At 35.3% G+C, this 21,543-nt stretch overlaps 1 protein-coding gene across 3 annotated transcripts in view; it reads right to left on the bottom strand.

Annotated features, from left to right (window-relative positions):
- Ahi1 (Abelson helper integration site 1) overlaps positions 1-21,543 on the bottom strand; it is a 138,583-nt gene that overhangs the window by 72,468 nt on the left and 44,572 nt on the right. For 2 of the 3 annotated variants that reach the window (XM_027401917.2, XM_027401915.2), the window contains exons 13-16: positions 20,603-20,721; positions 18,406-18,536; positions 16,665-16,805; positions 7,734-7,933 (exon numbers count right to left, since the gene is read on the bottom strand). In XM_027401917.2, coding sequence (XP_027257718.1) covers positions 7,734-7,933; positions 16,665-16,805; positions 18,406-18,536; positions 20,603-20,721 — 591 coding nt within the window. The remainder of the gene's footprint in view (positions 1-7,733; positions 7,934-16,664; positions 16,806-18,405; positions 18,537-20,602; positions 20,722-21,543) is intronic. The other variant, XM_027401916.2, reaches the window with a different exon arrangement.

Raw genomic sequence — 21,543 nt, forward strand, 5'->3', positions numbered from 1 at the left:
CCAGCATTTCAGTTTATCACCCTGTATTGTCAGTCTGCATTCTTTCCAATGAACTGAAAATACTATGAATTCAAGAGACTAAATGACATTTTATAGTAAGACCAACTTGTCAATGCAAAGGCACTGACCAAAACTTCTGAGGGCCCAGTTTTGGTTGTCTTATGCCTCCTTAATAAGCCTCGCATAAATATCATAATTCTGTCCTGTCACAGAAATAGGCCAAAAAGACAAATTCTGAATTAGCTAAAGTACATAGTTATTACTATGAATGGAATCAGTACTGACAATTTCCAAATTAGCAATTTTAATCTGACAAAAATCTCATAAGTACTAAAGAGGGTAAATAATGTGACAAGTAATTTTAAAAACCAGGAAAAGCGCTGTTTATAATTCACGGGATAAGGCCATAATTATCAGTTTTGAAAAGAAAGTAATAGTAATCAATGAATAATGGACATGTTGAAAATTTGCTACTATAGAGACAACAAAAATATTCAACTCCAATTAGAATTAATCAGTACTTATCATCAGCCTGGTATATTAAAACAAAAACAAAAACAAAAAGCCAACAACCAACCTCAAGTCTAGAACAAAAAACAAAAAAGCAAATGAAAAGAATAGTGCTGGGTTTTCCTTTCAGATCCTGTGTTTAAAGGCTATGGTAATTTAGTGTCTACGAGAGAACCGAGAACCGAGAACCAAGAGCCCAACTTGATCCTTAGCCTGAATCTCAGCTCCACTCCTCAGTCTGTCAATTCCATTGCTCTCTAGGCTACTAACACCCTCTATTATCCTTAAATATTTGAGGATTAACAACAACAAAGCATACAAAGCACTTACAAAAGTACCAGAAATACATTATAATAAGAATTACTAATAACAAAACACATTACTTATCATGAACTCTATAGAATGAATTGCTTATGTGATAGAAAAAATTAGCTTTTCTTAAAATGGAAATAAATAATTTTTTTTTTTGGTTTTGGTTTTTGGAGACAGGGTTTCTCTGTATAGCTTTGGAGCCTATCCTGGCACCAGGCTGGCCTCGAACTCCCATAGATCCACCTGCTTCTGCCTCCCAAGTGCTGGGATTAAAGGCATGCGCCACCAATGCCCGTCGGAAATAAATAATTTTTAAAGTCATTCAATTGTTACTTTTGTGGTTCGACTTGGCAAGCATCTTTGTGACCACTAAGTTGGGCTCAGGTTAATGTGAAAATTGGGGGGCAGTCTTGAGTGGTCCAGCCCCTAGAGAGCTAGGTCTGCCTGTTATCTGAAGATTTTTTTTTTTTTCATTGATTCAGGTTAATAGATCAACTACTTCTTGGACTGGTTAATCCTAACAAGTATCCAAGATTCTGAGCAACTGTGAATGTAGTCATGAAGACAAATCTCTGAATCTGAAAATTCATAATGAATTGTATCTCTGAGAGGCCTCACCTTGAGAATGACTTTTAGGTATTACAGTGGGAACAGTCATTAGGTCTGCAAACTATGAAACAAATGATTTATGTGATGACTGAATGACAAGGCTCTAAGGATCAGGTTATCATCCACTTCTATGTCCTTTCCTAATGAGAAAACACCTATTAAATGAGATGAATTATTATACAATTTAAATGTATAAAATAATACCTATTAGAAAACTTTCCTAATTTAGTAACTAAAGGCTATGTTGAGTTACTTATCTTCTATAACTAGAGGAATCTATAATGAAAATGGTATTTAGAATCTACTAATATATAGTTACAAGAAACATGAGAAAAGACATTGTGACAAAAGGCAGAAAATTCCACCAACCCAGATGCTTGTAAAGCACAAAAAGAATGAAACTACCGAAGGGTTAGAATACATCTTATTTCATTCTTTTTTCCCCTATATTTTATTTATTTATTTATTATATATACAAAATTCTGCTTCCACGTATATCTGCACATCAGAAGAGGGCACCAGATCTCATAACAGATGGTTGTGAGCTACCATGTGGTTGCTGGAATTGAACTCAGGACCTCTGGAAGAGCAGTCAGTGCTCTTAACCTCTGAGCCATCTCTCCAGCCCCCTTATTTCATTCTTATACACATTACTTTATGTACAGACAGAAAGAAAATGTATCATACATTACACAAATAAAAGTTTAGGAAAATCTCTCTAGACAGGAAAAATAATGTTTTCTTTTTTTTATGCCACAGACACTGCACAAAGATTTATTTCCAAAAGCAGCTTTTAAACCAACCCAAGACATATGCATTCTCTAATTTAAAAGGGAAATACATGCTCAAAGCTGAACAACTAAGAACACATAAATTCTCTTTTGTAAAATTATTAATTTATTTCTCCTGTCTTGGATTTAATCTCTCAAAAATACTTTTTGACATTATTTCTCTTACATTTATTTAATTTTATTTTCCTTTATATAAAGTGATATCAGAAAGCATGCCATAAGAGCTAGGTACCCTCAGGATGTCAATTTTCAAACTGAGAGAGTAAAGTATCTCTGTGTCTAGTCCTTAGGGGTTATTATGTCTACAAAAACACCTCGTCATACATGGTACTAGACAAGGGGTCCTGTTAAAATTATTTTGTTCTACTGGATGTACATTTTTCTCTGAATTTTAAAAAGTAACATATCTATTGCAATTCCTTTTAATATGTTGAACACAACGGATTGTATTCAGAACACTAAAATATGTAAGAACTAAAACACTGAAACAGATAATTTAAAGTCATGTTCTTAATTTTAACAGAGTAATATAAAAAGTAAACAAAACAACCCTCTACTCTACTTTCCAACTACATTCTACATTCTACAAACCCAGTGCAGAATGTACTTGGCACCCTGTACACCTTCCACAGAAGGAGGAAGAGGACTAAGGCTTGCAGTGCCTGGCAGGCTTGGTTTAAAAGTGGTCAGCTGAGCATCAGGAGAGGAGAGAGGGGATAACATGTATGGTGAGGCAGGCTCGGTGCCAACTGAAGAGAAAATAACAGCCTATGAGCACGGTCATAGAGCCTGTCTTCAAGGAGCCCCAGCTAACACTATCTAAAGGACCAAGGTCACAGAGGATACATATTCTTCAGAATGTTTAAGCTTCTTAATTCATCTTAACACTGCTTTTTGAAAAAAGAGAGCCTGGGGAGCTACAGTAACAGTACACTGCATGAACAAAGTGCCCTCCTTCTCCCAATTTTCACTATTTTCCTGATGACACCTGGTTTCTTTGGCACTTAGGGATAAGAATGAAACATCAAAATATGGTTATGAAATATTGATTTCTACTTGGAAGTAACAAGCTTATTTCTTTTACCCATTTTTTGCAGTTTTATTATTTACAAGCTAATGAGGCTTTAATTATTTTAACATTTTTCCATGTTGGTTTTTGCCACATATATGTATGTATACACAGGTATGTTTTGGGTTATATACTACACATCTGTACATTTTTACTAGATAGAAATCTACAAATTTATTTCTATCCGGGGGATAATTACTAATTTTTAAGACTAGCAAGTCTTTCATCCGTTTACACAAGAAGTACTTGTCAGCACATATTCCTAGGTTTGGGGTGGGGTGTATGTGTGGTAAGGTGATGCATACTGAATCCTGGGCTCTGGGCACAGTAAGTAAGTGCTCTGTCACCGAACTTTATGCCCATCTCCCTAGCTATTAACTGCTTATTTAATTTCCTGGTCAGTAAAGTTCTATTTGTATGTGTGACCTAACATAAGTTTTTCAGGTCTTGAGAAAGTTGGAGGAGTTCAAGATGGCTGATAAAGTATTTAGTACAAAACAACCTGCTTGGTTTTTTTTTCCCCCAGACTTCCACCACAGCAGGGGATTTCACAGTGGAGAAACCCAAAGCACAGTGGAAACACTGGCTAAGTGTACACTTACACTTACCTTTCCTAATATTGTCTTTTCCCTATCTGGTGTATCTAGTTTTTTGAATTTGCTTCACAATATTTACATTATTTTAGCTTTATTATATATTTTAAATATTTGGTAAGATAAGGACTGTCTTAATTATCATTTGCTCTTTTACCTAGCTCATCTGGAGAAGTCTGAGAGCAGCTGAAACACTTCTCGGCAGGTAGCATATACATATATATATATGGTTTGGTCTCTTAAAACCACTAATCACTAATAAACACAATCATTTCATATACACAACTCTGTTCTCATCAACAATAACAACTATCACTATTGTACTGTGTCTTAGACAAGTCAGAAAGATTTACATTTAGGATCTCATTGAATCTTAACAATTCAGCTGAAGTGAGGAATCAGAATCCTCACTTTCAGAGAGGAAAATTAGGCTTACTTAATGTACTAGAGAATCACAAAACAGGCATAGGTTAGAGCCTGTACCCTATGCCAGTGCCTAAGCCCTTGGTCCTAGAGCTACTTATCACTCCTTTACATGCATTCTCAAGCATGCTACTGAAGTTAGTCCTCCATCTTATTTTATTAACTGAGTATTTTAAGTATCAACATTCCCTTTTACCATTTGCAATGCAGAGATTTTTAAAATTTGTCTTTGAAATTTCTTTACTTTTATCTTAGCCACGGTATCTTTTTAAATGAAATCCTCAGACTACCTTTTTATTTCATTAACAGAAAATCTGATTTATTACATTTAATGAAACACAATCTAAGTTGCTGTTTCTGATGTTTTGCCTATATTGTCCTTTTCTTGTTAATGCACACGATTGTGTGTGTCTGTGTGATATGCACATTTGTAGGGAGATGTGTACATCTCTGTGTGTACATCTGGAGATCAGAGATCAATGTCAGATTTCTGCCTCTATTGCTCTCCACCTTATTTTTTGAGACAGGGTCTTCACTGAAGTTGGAGCTCAGTGATTGGCTAGGCCATATCGCCAGTGAACTCTATGGGTCCTGTGGTCTCCAGCTATTTAGTGCTGGGACTAAAGACACACACCATTATGGCAGCTTTAATGTTGGTGTTGAGGAACTGAACTTAGGCCCTCACGATTGTGCAGTAAGCACTTTATCCACAGAGTCATCTCCCCAATCCTGACACAGCATCCATTTAATGGCACTCCTGATTTAAATGACATTATCATTTCTCCATGAATGCCAATCTATTTTTACATTCTGACTTCAGTCTGTCCAGTACGGTTTTTTTTTTTTTTTTTTGTCCAGTAGGTTTTATGCAGCTTCATATATGAGTTTCACTTAGAATAGAATACCAACATAGATTAGGGAGCTAGTAATGGATTGCAGAAGGAAGGGGATAAGGGAATACAGTGTGATAGTGGGATAATGAAGAAATCAGAAAAGGGAGGTTAAGTGGGGTGAGAAATGGGAGGACAAGGATGAGGGGCAAAATGGGGAAGGATAACTAACACTAAGAACTTTTTAAAAGCCATAGGGAAGCCTACTACTGTAGAAACTTTCTAAAATATATACATAAATATCAATGGAGTTTAGATAAAGTTACCATAAAATGTGGGGAACAATACATTACCCCAACTGACATCATAACCTTCCAAATAAAACTTCCAGTACCAACAATGAGTTATATGTTTTGAGTCATGACCCAAATTTATTTCTAATGCATTGACATTATGTGGTTCTACTGCGATCCCTGTCTAGTTTGTATTGACTGTGAGGGCAATTTATCCTGACATTCTTAACACTGTTTTTGTTTTTTTGGTTTTTCGAGGCAGAGTTTCTCTGTATTGCTTTGGAGTCTGTCCTGGAACTAGCTCTTGTAGACCAGACTGGTCTGGAACTCACAGGGATCCTCCTGCCTCTGCCTCCCAAGTGCTGGGATTAAAGGTGTGCGCCACCACAGTCCGGCTCATCCTTAACATTGTTAACTATTCTTTTTTCCATTAAAGTCTCTATAAGTTTGGGCAGTACATTCTTCTGTTTAATAACTTCTTGATCTTATGCAATAGTTTACATACAAAATTATACTACATCATTTAGCACAAGCAGAAGCTCACCAGCCACACACACACACAAATTAATTACTGTAGCTTCCTATGTAGAAATTCTTTTAAAATAATAAGGGATTTTGTGCATTGCTTATACTTGTAAAATCTATGAAACCTGTCTTTTGGACACAAATAGCTAATAGTTGCTTTGTGTATAAAACAAGGACACTAACCACTATAGTGCCAATGTTACACATCTGCTACAATAAAAGAGTCAATGTGTATTATAAGTGTATTAAGTGTGTGTGTGTGTGTGTGTGTGTGTGTGTGTGTGTGTGTGTGTGTGTGTGTGTGTGTGTAAACTTACATCACCACCTAGAAGATTTAATACAAACTTAGGTCACAGTTTTCCATTTGTGTTATCTGGAATATCTTAAACATAATAGATAATCAACTAGTTATTGAGATAGCTAAGTTTTATTTGTTTCAATATTACAAGGAACAGCACTTCCTGCTAAGGTAGCACCCACGTGTAGAGGACAAGGGAACTGCCACAGGCAGAAGCCCTTAGCAGCACATTATCAACACACAGGAGCAACAGTGCAATGCCATTCAGAAAATTGGAAGGCAAAGAGTTAGACAAAATGTCAAAATGAGGAAACTGGAAAGATTATTAAAAGTATTAATTTATCTACTAAAAAGGAAGAAAAAATATGAAGAGGATCAAAATAATAAACAGATTCTCTATAGAAGGGAAGTTTAGGAATTCAATTTTTTTCCTAGATCACCCATCTACATCAAATTGTGAAAATCAACCAAGCAGAACCAGGATATGCTAAAAAAAAAAAACAATCAGAACTGCCTTCAAGGAGATTGTGGTGTAGATGAGGGAACACAATGTCGATGCATGATGTTCTTATGTACTGGGATTGAACCAGACTAGCTGTTCTCAACAGAGAGTGCTCCGACCAGCACCTGGGAACTTGCCAGAAATGAAAACTCACAGACTGAGCCAGACATAATGAATCAAAACCCGTAGGAATACAGCCTGGCAATCAGTGCTGTAATAAGCCTGCTAGAACTAGATGACTCTGTTGTACACTGGCGTTCAAGGAACAGTCAAACCTAAGCTTTTAGAAAGATTTTCACAAGGCTTTGAATGCATGGACAGAAACATCTTGTTTAAATATTACCTGTTCTTTTATGAAGTAGTTTCACAGTGGTTCTCAACTTGTGGGGCACGACGCCCTCAACAAACCTTTCTCTAAAAGTATTTACATTACAATTCGTAACAGTAGCCAAATTATAGTTATGAAGTAGCAATAAAAATAATTTTATGGCTGGAGTCACCACAACATAAATTGTATTAAAGGGTTGCAGCATTAGGAAGGTTGAGAATCACTGCTGTAGAAGTCTTGGCAGTAAGAATTCATAGGATGAGTGTTTAAACCTAATAGCCCTACCCTCAATAATTCTATTGTGCAGTGCTGACATGATGCTTTCTCTTCCTTTTCTAGGAAATTAAATCGTATCCGTGTGACAAGTTTTATCTATGATAATTTGGTTCAGAACCCTTCCTTATTATGTCTTGAGCTGGTCTTTAAAGGAATGCCAAGTCCTGATAGCATGATGAATTGACCAAAATTTAGTTTGTACGCTGTAAATAACGACTTCAGAACTAGTAGTTGGAGAGAAGTACATAAGAATAAGAAAACCATGTTTTAAGAAATTAACTACCTTGCTTATGTTAATCTTGATTGGCATGGCAAAGAAAATAGTTTAAAATTTTCAACTGCTATAAATAAACAAACAAATAAAATAAACATACTGTGACAGTTTCGAGTCTCTGTTTCACGAGTTGAATCTTTCTTGATGAGTTATTCTCATTGTTGACAAACTCATCAATCTGAAAAGAGCCTTGATGGGGCAGTTTAGGACAGGTGCATAAGGCATCCTGACTTTGATGGATGCCAGGCAATGGAAGTATCCCATTATAGCGTTTGAACATTTCAGCCTCTTGCTGGGCTACTAAAAAGAAAAAAGAACCTAAAATTAGTTCAAATAATCACAGCAAAAAGATAATCAGGTACTTAAGCCATGAAATGATAATATTTAACAGTCAGAAACTGAACAGTACATTTTAATTGCAAGGTAACAGGAATGGCAAGATAAAAAATTGAAGGCAATATGAAATCAAGGAGAATTTATGAACAATTTCATGCCAAGAAGTTTTATCATTGAGCTTTGAAGGCAATACAAATTGAAGTATGAGCCTAATGCATATTCATATATATTACAAATGCCTACTAATGATGCAAAATGATAAAACAATCATTCAAAATCCATAAACCTAAACCCATTTTTATATTTTATCTCTTCCAATTTTATACATGTGTCTATTCTATGTAAAATATCAAAATGTAAGTATAGTTGAAACTTTTGTCAATTTAAATGCAAAAGGTTTCAATTTTTATAACACAATTGCCATTTTAAAGGTTTTATAATACCTAAGAATTTTAATTCTAAAATTATTATTCTCCTGTCACTGAATATTTGTAATATTTTGTCTTTTGTGTTGTAGATGTTGCATGAAAAATGTACTTTCATAGTTGGCTTTATTTCTTAACATAACTTTTGTTTGGATTAAATCCCTAGACAGAGACAGAAGCTTAAATGGTGGATGCTGCTTGAGAACAGAAGCCAACTATGGTAACCAGTGATGACAGCAGCATCTTCCCTGCACTTTATGGCTCAGAAGATGCACTCAAACACACTCTTTAATTTACTGGATAAAGGATCTTAAAAAATTATCCCAAAGGAAAAATACATAAAATTATCATTTAAAAACTGTTTCCTTAATTCCTAACTTTGAAATGGAGGGCTTTCTAAAAATGACACAAAAGGAGAAATTAAAACATGGAATAGATGGACAAGCAGTCATCTTCTGTGTACTCTTAGAATTATAAACAGAAACACGAGGTGTGTGTGTGTGAATGTTTCAGAAAAACAGATTTATTATATTTTATAGATTATCAATTATAGGGTTACAAGTCAGAAAAGGCCAAGCACAACCAATATTCTTAGGAATTAGGATCAACTTTGTTTCATGAACATTTAAATCCCAAGACAAATGAAGCAGTACAATGATAGAAATTAAAAAGCAAACAATAAGCAATGAGTTTTTATCTTTCTGGACAAAAATGTAATAAAAAAAACACTGACATGAAAATAATTTTCTAATAAAAAAAGGAAAAAAAAAGAAACCAGATTTATTCTCTTGGTTGAAATTACCAAATAGTGAACAAAATATATGAGGGAAAAAAGGAAGAGACTTCTTTGCATGAAGTATTTTTCTATGTAATATAAGACAGGAGAGAAAACTGAGGCACCTAGGGAACAAAATTTAAGAAGGCATTTACTCCAAAATACTAGGCCTGTGTCTATGTAAAAATATCTGCATAAAATAAAAACAAACAAGCAAGCAAGCAAAAAATACCTCATAAGCCACTAGAACTAGGAACTGACTTCAGTTAGGTTGCAGAATATGAAAGAAATATGCAAAAATTAACTGGATATAGTTCAACAAAATTAGCTGTTTGCATAACGATAAACAACCTAGATCATACATATATAGACAAGGAATAATGGTGACCGTGAAGGACAAACTTTTCATCAAATGGTGCTGGGACAGGTGGACACTCACATGTAAAAAAAAAAAAAAAGAACTTTGAACCATATTTCATATCATGTATTACAATTAAAATGAAGCACAGATGCAAATATACAACATAGTTATGAAAGTTCTAGAATGAAACACAGGAAAACAATTCTGGGAGCTTGGAGTAAGCAAAAATTTCTTAGATGCAAAACTAAAATCCATGAAAGAACAAACTGATAATCTGTGCTTCAAAATTTCAAGCTTCTGTTCTTCAAGATGTGAAAGTAGTTAAAAGACAGGACAAACACTGGGAGGAATATCGGTGAATTATATGCCTGGGAGCATTTGCTGTAGAACTCTCAAATCAAAACTGAACTAAAACAAAACAAAACATGGTCACCAACATAAACAGATACTGAAGCTCCAAAGATGGCAGACAGGCACCTAAGAAAGCTCTCAACATCACCAGTTAGCAGGGATGAGCAAATCAGAGCCATGGCAAAGCAGCAAGCCTGTCTTTAAGAATGGCTAAAATGACAAAGACCTGCCATGTTAGATTTGGCAAGGATCTAAAGAAGCTGGAACACTTCAAGGGGAAATGCAATTTTTGTTTTTCTGTGAGACAGTCTGTATAGTGAAGTCTGGCTTCAAACTCACTACCTTCCTGCCTCTGTCTCCTGAGTAATAAGATTACAGGTGTACATTACCATGCCTAACTTGGCTTAAGAACATACACCTGCAATATGATCCTGACCTTTTATTTTTATTAATTTACATAAGGGAAATGGAAGCATTTTCCCAAATAAAAACTTGCATGAGAAGATGAAGCAGCTTTATTTGTAATGGCTAAAAACTGGACATAAGCTAGACTTGTATCAATAGACAACAGATGGACAGACTGCGGTAAATCTCTAGAAGCAACAGTAGGCAACAGTAGGAGCAAAACAGTAGGCCGTTAACAAATGAACTACTGATAAATGCTAAAACATAAATGAACTCCCAAATAATAAAGAATGAAAAAAAAGCCATTCACAAAAGAATTTACAAAATATGCAGTATCTTTTATTACAAACAATTCTGGGATTTGGAAACCAATTCAGAATGCTTTCAAGGAGTGAAAAAGAAAGGGAGCAATTAAAATGAGGCATAAAAAACTGAAGAATGATAGGTTTGCTCATTGTTTTGATTTGAGGTGATGATCTTGCAATACCAAAGTGCATACATAAAATTCAGACAGTTTATTGTATGCAAATGATCCCAATAAAGCTGTATATTCACACACAAAGCAACTGACAAAACAATGATAAAAGTGGTTAACTGCTCTTGATCTGCAAACAGGATCCACAAAAAAATCCATTTTAAAATGAATAATCCAGTAAGAAAATAAACAACTATAGAAAATTACAAAAGAACTATGTAGCCAACAGCCAACAAAGAGAAAAACAGTAGTAAAAATGCAAATAAAAATACAGTGCCTTTTTGCCTGTCTGACTGATGTACTTCAAGACAACTGTTCTAAGAAACAAACCTGGAGTACTCTCTGCAGACCATGCTGGACTAGTTCCAGAGGATGGGGTACTGGGAGTAACCTGCTGACTGCATCAACTGTCAATGACGGGTATTCCTCAGTACACATTATCTGTCCTTAAGTGCAAGAGGTGCCATTCCCTATAGATATTTTTGTGCATTTGACTCTAGTTTTTTTGTATATATTTTGTACTTATTTCCAGAGTAACAAGAACATTTACTTCACCTTCAATTATTCAAAGATAGCTTTAAAAACGAGCAAATGAAAAGCTGTAGAAAAAGACTAAAGAGAAGTCCTCCATGTGCAGGTGTTTGGAAGGTCTGCCTCTAGAGTTGTATGGGTTTCAGGGCTGTGAAGTCAATGAACATCATCTTTCTTTTTTTTTTAAGATTTTATTTATTTATTATGTATATCACATTCTACTTCCATGTATATCTGCACACCAGAAGAGGGCACCAGATCTCATTATGGATGGTTGCAAGCCACCATGTGGTTGTTGGGAATTGAACTAAGGACCTCTAGAAGAGCAGTCAGTGCTCTTAACCTCTGAGCTATCTCTCCAGCCCGGGTATTTATTTCTATGGAGCATGATAACATTTTATATAAAAAGCTGGACTTCAAGTAGTCAAATCAATATCCTACTTTATCATCAGATTAGCATCCATATTCTATGAGGAGGACCACCACAGTCTGCAGAAGTATTTACAAAGTGTATTTTCTCAGAGACTATAGATACTGCTTGTAAGTTCTTCAGTCTCTGTCCCACACAAACATATGTATCAACATATCTGCTTAAGACACATACAGTTTTTAGTGTAAAATAGTTTTAGTGTAAAATGACTTTTGGATTTTCCTTCAGGCTCTATGCTTATAATAATGTGGAGGTTTCCAAGTTACTTTTAGACTCTGGTTAGAGATCGTTTAGCAATTAGATAGCCCCGTTTGTATCTTTACTGCTTTTCTTCTTTGTGCTAACTTAATTTTGTATGTTTAAAACTTAGCTCTGATTAAACCTGCTATGTTGAAAGTTCACAGTTTTAATATTGTCATCCCCACCCCTTCATCCCCTTTTGAGAAATCACCACATGCATGTACTGTAGCAGGCGTGGAGAATACAAAGACTCCTTTTGGGGTTCCAACCTCTTGGAGGTGAACCAGTTACTACAGCAAGCTAAGTGGCATGGTAGAGCAATGGATGAAGTGTCAGGAACACGGAGGTGGCAACTCCATGGTAGTAGTGCTGCTCCAATCCTGTTGTCTTCCTATCCCACATTGTACTGTTCAGCTGAACCTGTGTGACATGCATTGCTATAGAAAAACAACTAGCATTTCCTACTAAAGCCTGGGTCATGAACTTTGTTAATACATAGGCGTCATGCTTTGCTTTATAGTTTCATTGTATTCTTTGATAACATATGGAGGTAAAATTAAGTGTGTGTTAGTATCTTTTACTTCACAGCTTAAAAAGAATATGCATACATAAATTGAAATTATTTGTTGAGGGTTGAACAAAGTGCCAGCATTTTGCCAAGAGGTGCAGTCTCCACCCTGCTATAGCTGTCCCTGCCACACTGTTGTAAGCCTTGGTCACATCTTTCCTTTCTGCTGTACTTTGTAATGCACCCATTTAAGCATAAAAAATGCCCAGGGAAGAATTCATAGTTCTTGGTTATGCTCAAGGCCATCATGTTGATAACATTTTTCACATTTCCTGAGCTAGTGAATGTTATTGGCTTTAAAAGCCAAGAATCCAATAATAAATACTTTAGAATACAATAAGGCAGCTTCATCAGGCCCTAAAATGTGGCAGATTCAATTTTTAATTTCTTCCACTAGGCTAAAAAGAAATATATAAAATCCCATCCTATGGTCAGCGCTATCTGCTATGGTAAAATTTCATAAAAACTTGGGAATTATAATGTCTGAGCTTAATTTAGAATCATACATTAAAAACATTAAATAACACATAATCTGTAGATATTAAATTCATATCACCTAGAAATGAATATCTTATTGTAAAGGCACTAGTCAGATAGCCTAGAACCAAATAGTAGCTTTACCAAGAACTATGTGGCCTTAGGATATCTGTTTCATCCTTCTGGTGCCTGGGTTTTAATATCTGTAAAATGGTGACAATCTTTCTCAAGTATTTTGGAAGTATTCTATAAGAAAGCACATGATATAAAATTCACTAATGACGCCTTTCTGTATTTTCAGAAAGTTTTAAAAAATAATTCTATTGTGTAAGAATTTTAATTCTGAATGCAAATATGTACCACACAGGAACTATGCTAAACATAGTACTTTATAAACACTATTTCCTGAACTATGGCAGAGTGTTCCATGGTGTGAAAAATAAAGCTACCACAGTGACAATGCAGACCACTGATGAATATGAATTCTATTTCTGAAATCCTACAATTGGAGAAATGGCCTTTTTGTTTGACTTAAGTTTTTTTCCAGCACTTTAATCAACTATGTAAAAAGAATGAATGGTTAGCAGTGAGCAGGAAAATCTGAGTCTGATTCCTGGTTTTATAGCTCATCTTAGCAGCTCAGCACACAGTAAGTGCTCACAGGGTCCCTACTGCCAAAGAAAGATGAATATTAACAGTCCTTCAGAGGAGACACTGCCACCTAGTGAGAGCTTAGAATCATTACCTGGATATAGCAATAAGAGCTTACTTAAAACTGCATAAAACAGTCAATATATGTCAGTATTCAGGTTAGGTATTAGTAATAAACAAATGAACAAGCCTTCATTTTTGCTTCCTATAAGGTATAAAAATACCATAGAAATTACATATTCCATAGAGAAACTGATACTATATAAAAAGTTTTATTATTCAAAAGCTGATACATTAAATGGTCATTTGCTAATAAGTAAATTTGGTGGGCAAATAAGAATGTAGATTTTAAGAACAGTCTATATCGATTTAATTCCTATATCCTGTAAAAAATGTGAAAACAACAACATTTATGTCATAAAACCATAGTGAAACATTTAAACACACACAAAGTGCTATGTAGGCACTATAATTATTCTTAAGTGTGTAGCAACATCATAGAGACATAAGCAGACAAACTGTTTAATAACAAAACGGTTATTGCTAACGCCTGGCTTCATAAAGTTAATTCAGCAGAAACCGTTTCTCTGCCCAGCATTTTGTTATGGGAATCCTCAAGTGTACATTATTTGTGGTACTCTGTGACTAAACTTGGTATTACTAGATGATTAACCCTTTCAACATCAGGCAAATAAAACTGCCTTCTGAAAGTAAAAATCATATTTCTTACCAAAAAAAAAGCAAAAAGTCAGTAGAATGAAAGACTCAGAAGACCACAACCTGAACATATGCTTAGCAGGGAAAGATATCTGCTGCCTCTTCACAGAGCCTGCTAGAACTGAAAGATGGGTGATGCATTTAGCGACCGATGTGGTCTCAGTTGGAGCTTATTTAACTTACAAAAAAAAAATGAACTTGCTTCTTTTTCCTTGAAAATTTCAGAAGCTATTTTAAAGTAGCCTAGCTAGTCTGTTTCTTTTGTCTTTAAGACTTAGTAAAACCACATGTGAACTTCATTCTCAGAAAATATATTTTGAGCAAAATACCTGTGTTTAAAAAATTAAGTATGGGGCAAAACTGCAATAGGCTAATTAAGCATTAAACATTTTAAAGAAAACATTAAACATTTTAAAGAAAAGACTATTTGAACTGACTGCAGCCTGTATTCAGCGAGTAACACACTTCAGAGACTGAAATAGCTCTTATTTCTTTTGTAGCTGTACCATTCAGAAGAACTGTGCCAAGTCTTAGATGGCTTGAGGTTATTTAAGTTCTTCCTAAGCTTCCCCTTTTTAAAAATAGGCAACAAAGAGCTTGGAAAATATGTTGAAAATGTTGAAACATCTTGAGCTTAAAAATTTTTAATAAAGGTGGACTGTATCAAAAACTGAGTTTTAACCTATGCTACATAAACTAAATACTTTCATGTGCTATTATTCAGATATCACCCTTCTTGAGATGCTCATCCCAGCCCTTCCTCTTGCACTCTAAGACAACATGAATCCAACATGCTTTTAACCTTTTTTAATTTAATGCTGCAATACAGTTGGCCTGGGATGGCATGCAGGTTAATGATGAATTAATAAATAAAACAGAAAAAGGTGGCTAACAGAGCAAGGGGGTGAGGACTACTTTTTCAGTTCCATCCCACAAAGAGATGCTTACTGGCTGTTAAGGCATAATTTCCTGTAAAGTGACTTGGCTACCAGTAGATGAGCATGAATGCAAATATTAATTTTGGCATCTTCTACTAGCGTGCTTATCATTTTCCAGGGTACCTTTACAGCCACTGTCTTAGTGTCCTCAGAGCTCTCTTTGGTAGGGCAAGCACTATTACTAGAAGTTCCTTTAAGAGACACAAGAAGGGAGGGTCAGAAAGGCAGAGGCAGTAGCTAAGGTCACTGAAGTGAGTGGAACAGGGCCCTAAGATCCATGTTACTGTCCAGCTAAGGCACCTTCTTCTTTCCGAGCCAAGAAACCCTTCTAGCAATGAAGAGGTGGAACCTACTTGAAGACAAACACAGAGCGGAACTTAACTAATCTTTGCAGTGAAATTTCAAAAGTCTAAAAAAACAAATTATAAACTGAATGAAGACGGTTGTGAAATCTCTTAAGGGTCTGAGGCAATAACTGTGCTCTCTTTTCCTGGACAGTAGTTCCAATTATACAGTAATTAGGCAGAATTCTTTTTGTCTATGGAAAAGCTAGAATGGTACTTATTAGGATGAGATGGCAGCTTTGGATACTGGGAGACCTGAAGAATTCATGTGCCCTTCTCTGTAATAGAGCAGCAGCAGCTTTGCTAACTGTTGCTAGTAAACTTAAATGGTATTCATTACTTGACAACTCTATCATTAGCTATAGCAGTGCAAAAATCTGAGTATGAATTGCAGAAATCATTTCTCCTCTATAAGGATCATTAAGATAAACCTTCATTTTTAAGTAAGTTATTGGGAAATGTATAACATAATTGGTACCATGAACAAAATCTTCAGGTTTATAACAACTCAATTGTCTAATCTCATGCATCATAGCATTATTAATTAAACATATTTCATTAAAGTATGCTTATAGTTTTATATTAATATCACACACACAATTATATACTTACATGTATGTAAATATTGTGTATATATCACTCTAGCAGATCAAAGTACTGAGTGATGTTATATCATAATCAAATTAAAGCAAAGAGAATAATAAAGACTTAATTTTTTTACAATTAATGTATGAAGGTTATAAAATATTTTTGAGAAATATTGTGCAATTGGAAAAACAAAATCCTAATCTCAGAATAGAAAATAAATATTTTAAAAAACAACATAAATCCAAATACTTTTTATAATAACCTATGTCATCTTTTTTTGGCTCTCTTATACAGTATAATAAAAAAGACTATGGTAATTGAAAGTATTGTTAATACATTTTACAGTGCTGGTCCATTTTATATATCTGGTTCATTATAAATGTAAACATCACTTCATTTACATTAAGCAGTGGACTTACCATGGAAATCATAAACATAAAGAAGAACTGGTTCACTCTGCCCAAATGCACAAAATGCAACCATATTTTCAAATGGATGGTAGGATATGTCTCGAATAGTTGACTTGAATGGCAGGTCTGAATACATTGCTACTTGTTCTCCTAAAGAAAAAGAGAAATGCAACAACTTGTACTATGTCACTTATTTCTCATGCCAAGATTATTCCATAACTTACTTGAAAATACTTACAGCATGAGGCTCACATTATTTACATGAAAACCTCAAAACTTCTGGGTGTTTGAGTAGCACTGTGATGAATAATGATCTATTTTGCATTTTATTGGCTTCTTCATTTTAACCCAGGCTTTTCAATGTTTTGGGCAACACATAAAATGTTTTGATGGAAACAGGCATGTGTGATCGAGAGAGACCCAAGGAAAGTGTGAGAATTATAAGTAACAAAGAATTTGGCAAAACTGGAGAGGGATTATAAAACTATGTAATTGAAGAAATTCCCTAGACAGGGCAGAATTGACAAGGACTCAGTTTTTCTGTTTTACTGTTCTTTTCTCCTAGAGGCTGAGGTGTTAATTGCTTGAAAGGTCCTAAGATTAGAGCTGGAAGATGCCACAAACTGAAGTCACTGAAACCTAGGAAATCAGCTAGAAGTCAAAAGGCACCAGAAATGTTCACAGGAATGTTCTTGTTATTAATCAAGTTGAATCATCAATGTTTACCCAACTATCCACCTGGCTACAACTCCACTTAGTGGTTTGTGCTTTGTATTTACAGTTTTCATAAAATACTTTTCAAAGAATAAGTATGATTTATAATGTGAAATTCTAAATTTACAATGACATTAAAGCAATCAAGAGCCAATTTAATAATATTTAGAATACAAGTGAATTTAATCAAAACCTATCTGTTGTGGTTTGATGAAAATGTCTTCTGTGGGCTCATATGTTTGAGTACTTGGCCCCCAGGTGGTACTGTTTCTGAAGGTTCTGAAACCTTTAGGTGGAGGAGGAAGTGGTGGAGGAGGTAGAAAAGGAAGGGAAGGAGGTAGAGTCCTATTTCCTATTCACTAGTCAGCTTGTGTGTGTGTGTGTGTGTGTGTGTGTGTGTGTGTGTGTGTGTGTGTGTGTCTGTGTGTCTGTGTGTCTGTCTGTGTGTCTGTCTGTGTGTCTGTCTGTCTGTCCTCACCTTATACATTATTTGAGACTGGGTCTTTTACTTGCCTTTTCAGAGGCCAGGCTAACTGGTCCAAGAGCTTCTGGTATGTTTTCTACCTCTGCCTCCCACTTTGCCAGAAAAATGCTGGGATACAGGTAGGTGTCACTGCTTCTGGGTTTGCATGGTTTCTGGGGATTCAAACTCACATCCCCACACTCAAGTGGCAAAGACTGATTTTATTTACTGAACTATTTCCTCAGCCCCCACTCTCTGCTTCCAACTTGCCAATGTGAGCAGCAGCCCCCTGCTCCTGCCATTATGTCTTCCTCACCATAACAGTTATATCCCTGGAACTGTGAGCTAAAAACACACCATTCCTTCCTTATATTGCTTATCAGGGATTTTGTTATCGTGCCGAGAAAAGTAACTACATAAGTAAACTACATAAGTAACTACAAAAGTAAAATACAGAAGTCAGGCTTAAAACATGAAGTCAGATTTTTCTTAAAAATATCAAAAACCATGGTATTCACATACTTTGAACTCCCTATATCCATTCCACATTTTTCAAGATCAATAAATACTTACCTGTCTCTGGGTTCCAAACATACACTATTCCGTCCTCACTCCCAGAAAAGAGAAAAGTCCCACATGGTGTTAAAGTACTATGTATCTTCTCCCGGTAATTTGCGGCACCAACAAATTTCCTGGCTGCTAGTCTATAAACAAGCAAAAATGTGCAAATATAACCTATCTTAACCATTTAAAGACTAGTGGGAGAGAAATGTCCTTTGTAAATATTGCATTTGCATTAGTAAGTCATTTTCAGAGTCTATGATATAGTAGGATTTCTGTAATGAAGACTCAATAAACAAAAAGTTGTTTTCATGATCCTTTCTACTTTACATGAGGCATTTCTTATTTCCCCTGCTGAATTCTAATAATAATGAGAAATAAATATAATAAATACTATGTAGACTTTCACTTAGAGCAACAGCTGACATTGTTTCAGTACTCACAGTGTGTCAGATAACATAGACTGAATTATTATTCCAAAGGACTTATATGTCATTTTCTCAATGTACCTGAAGAAATGTTCTATCATTGGACAACATTTAGTGTAGTTGCTTGCTTTCTCCTACCATGAACATTGCTGCCATAACAATCTTGCAGCATGTATATGTACATATTTTTGAACATTTTTCAATTTAAATTTCCACTCCTTGGGTTACTGAGTGAACATTTCTGCAGTCCTTGCAGTATGTTTTTAATTGTGGTAAGCACTCTACTTATTAACTCTCGAATTCCTCCACAAAACCTAATGAGTATGATACATTATTTCTCCCATCTGAGAAAAGAGAAAGGGGAAGAAAATGTAGCATTTGACTCTTTATGTAGCCTGCCTATGAGCCCAGGTACAATGTTATAGGGCTAAAAGGAGAGTAACTTGGCCTTTTAATTTCTATTTTCAAAACACTTCCCTGTTAGTATTCCTTGTCAAGAAACCTCTGCTTGGGCTAACCATCGGCCCTGAGCACATATCCCAGTCTTCACTTTGTTTCACTTTCTACCTACTGAAAACCTCCCATTCTTATCTAAAGTCTATCCATCCTTCAAGACTGAACTCAAATGCTAGTCTTTCAACAGAGACTTTAATAAAAAGGCTATTTTATAGCTGTCCTTTGTTGTTGCTGTAACATATATAGTAATTATACCATACATTTATATTTATTAAGATAGACACATTGAGAGCTTGCTTATCTATCTGGCATGCCATGGATGCTATGTATACAAAAAGGAATACTCAGATTCCAATACTAGATCTCAAGTTTTTGCTTTGTTTTCTGTTTTTAGATACAGGGTTTCTCTGTGTAGCCCTGGCTGTCCTGGAACTTGCTCTGTAGACCAGGCTGGCTTGGAACTCAGAGATCTACCTCCTCAGCTTCCACCATGCCCAGCTCCAGATCTCAAGTTTTAATTTAAATATTTGTTATTGTTGTAATGTGAAAGGTAATGACTAGATTATAAACTTCAGATGTAGTAATTCTGCTGTCAATTAACCACAGTACCCATGCTGGGGCCTCGAGCTATTACAATTAAACACTGAAGGGTTAATAGCACTAAAAAGACATGTGTGGGATTAAATCATATTTGCTTTTTTTTCCAAGACAGGGTTTATCTGTGTAGCTTTATAGACCAGGCTGGCCTCAAACTCACAGATATCAGCCTGCCTTTGCCTCCCACTGCCTTACCGACATCTGAATTTCTAAACACAATAAGAAACCCCTGAAATAGCTTCCTCTTGCTTGTTTAACATGAAATTCTAACACCAGCAACAACAACAAAAAATACACTAGCCATCCATACTGCTTCTGCCAAACTCCACTTGTCTTTTATATTAAGGTATTTTCCATCAAAGATGCATTAACTAAAAGCCATTTCCTCAGTTACAGTCTTATAATCTAAGTAGCATCATGGAAGCAAAAGATATCTCACTGTTGATGATATGAGTGTCTGCTTTTCATTGTGAAAATAAAAACACCTGATTCCATTTCAGCCCCAGAGTTATTCAAACAGCATCAAGTAACTCTCTGTTGTGGGGGCTGTCTTAGCCATAGCATGCTTAGTAACATCTGACTTTTACCCATTAGATGGAAAAAGCAACACAAACCTCCACAGATGATGCCCCCATTACACAGAACCACTGACTCAAAAATACTGCTGCATTTTATAAACATAAAGGAACCAATTAAAGTACTTATCCTGTTACTACAAAAATACTTACATCCGCAGATCCATGATCCTCAATGTACTGTCTTTGGTGTGGATTAATAAACGGTTTCCATTGGGATGAACCTCCAGATAACTTATTGGAACTCCCCTGAACTCAGTTTCCTTAATTTCCTAAAATGACAGAAAAAAAGTCAAACTATTGCTACTGAAGTGTCCACTTATGAAGGACAAAATTAATTTTAAAATGTCATTTCCGCCTGAGAATAGTACCTTACCCATATAATACCAGCACTTGGAAGGCTGAAGCAGGACTGGCCTGAGTTTGAGTTCATAAAGTTTCAAAATAAAGCAAAATAAAAAATGAACCAAAAATTCAATTCTACTACACTGAATTTTTTAAAGTTACTAGCAACAAGGATTTTTAGCAACTTCAACTTATATTAAAAATAAAAGTTACACACTGAATTATTTGTGTTATATAGTACTATATTTAGTTATATGTTTTGTATATTATCCACTTTCTCAAAATATAGTCAGTCCTAACAAAAGTACTTCACATGCAACTTCTCACATTGTCTTTTCTGTCCATATCATGTAAGAAAAGCTTCGATATTTTGTAAATTCCAAAGTGACTTGGAAGTTTTAGTTAGATTTGGACTATTTCCTCATAAACTTTCACTTGCCATAAGAAGGTGTGCTTCAGGCAAAATATTTGGCTTAGATTATAATCATTTTGCAAATACTTTGACTCCACTCCCTTCTTCCATCTCTTCCTTAGTTATTTGCTGCAGCTAATGAAGATGTCATGTAGGATACCCAAACTGAAGAACCAATCTTCCTGAGCCTTGCATAAGAACTACCCTTACACACAATAAAATCAACTTACAGTGAATAAAATCTGTATAGGTAAGATCAGAAACTATAAAGCTGTTAGCAACAGAGGGGAAAGCTTCTGAGCATTGTCCTTGGAGATTTTTTGGGGGGAGGGGGATT

Source organism: Cricetulus griseus, chromosome 2, assembly GCF_003668045.3.
Source record: "Cricetulus griseus strain 17A/GY chromosome 2, alternate assembly CriGri-PICRH-1.0, whole genome shotgun sequence".
In the NCBI taxonomy this organism is placed as follows: Eukaryota; Metazoa; Chordata; class Mammalia; order Rodentia; family Cricetidae; genus Cricetulus; species Cricetulus griseus.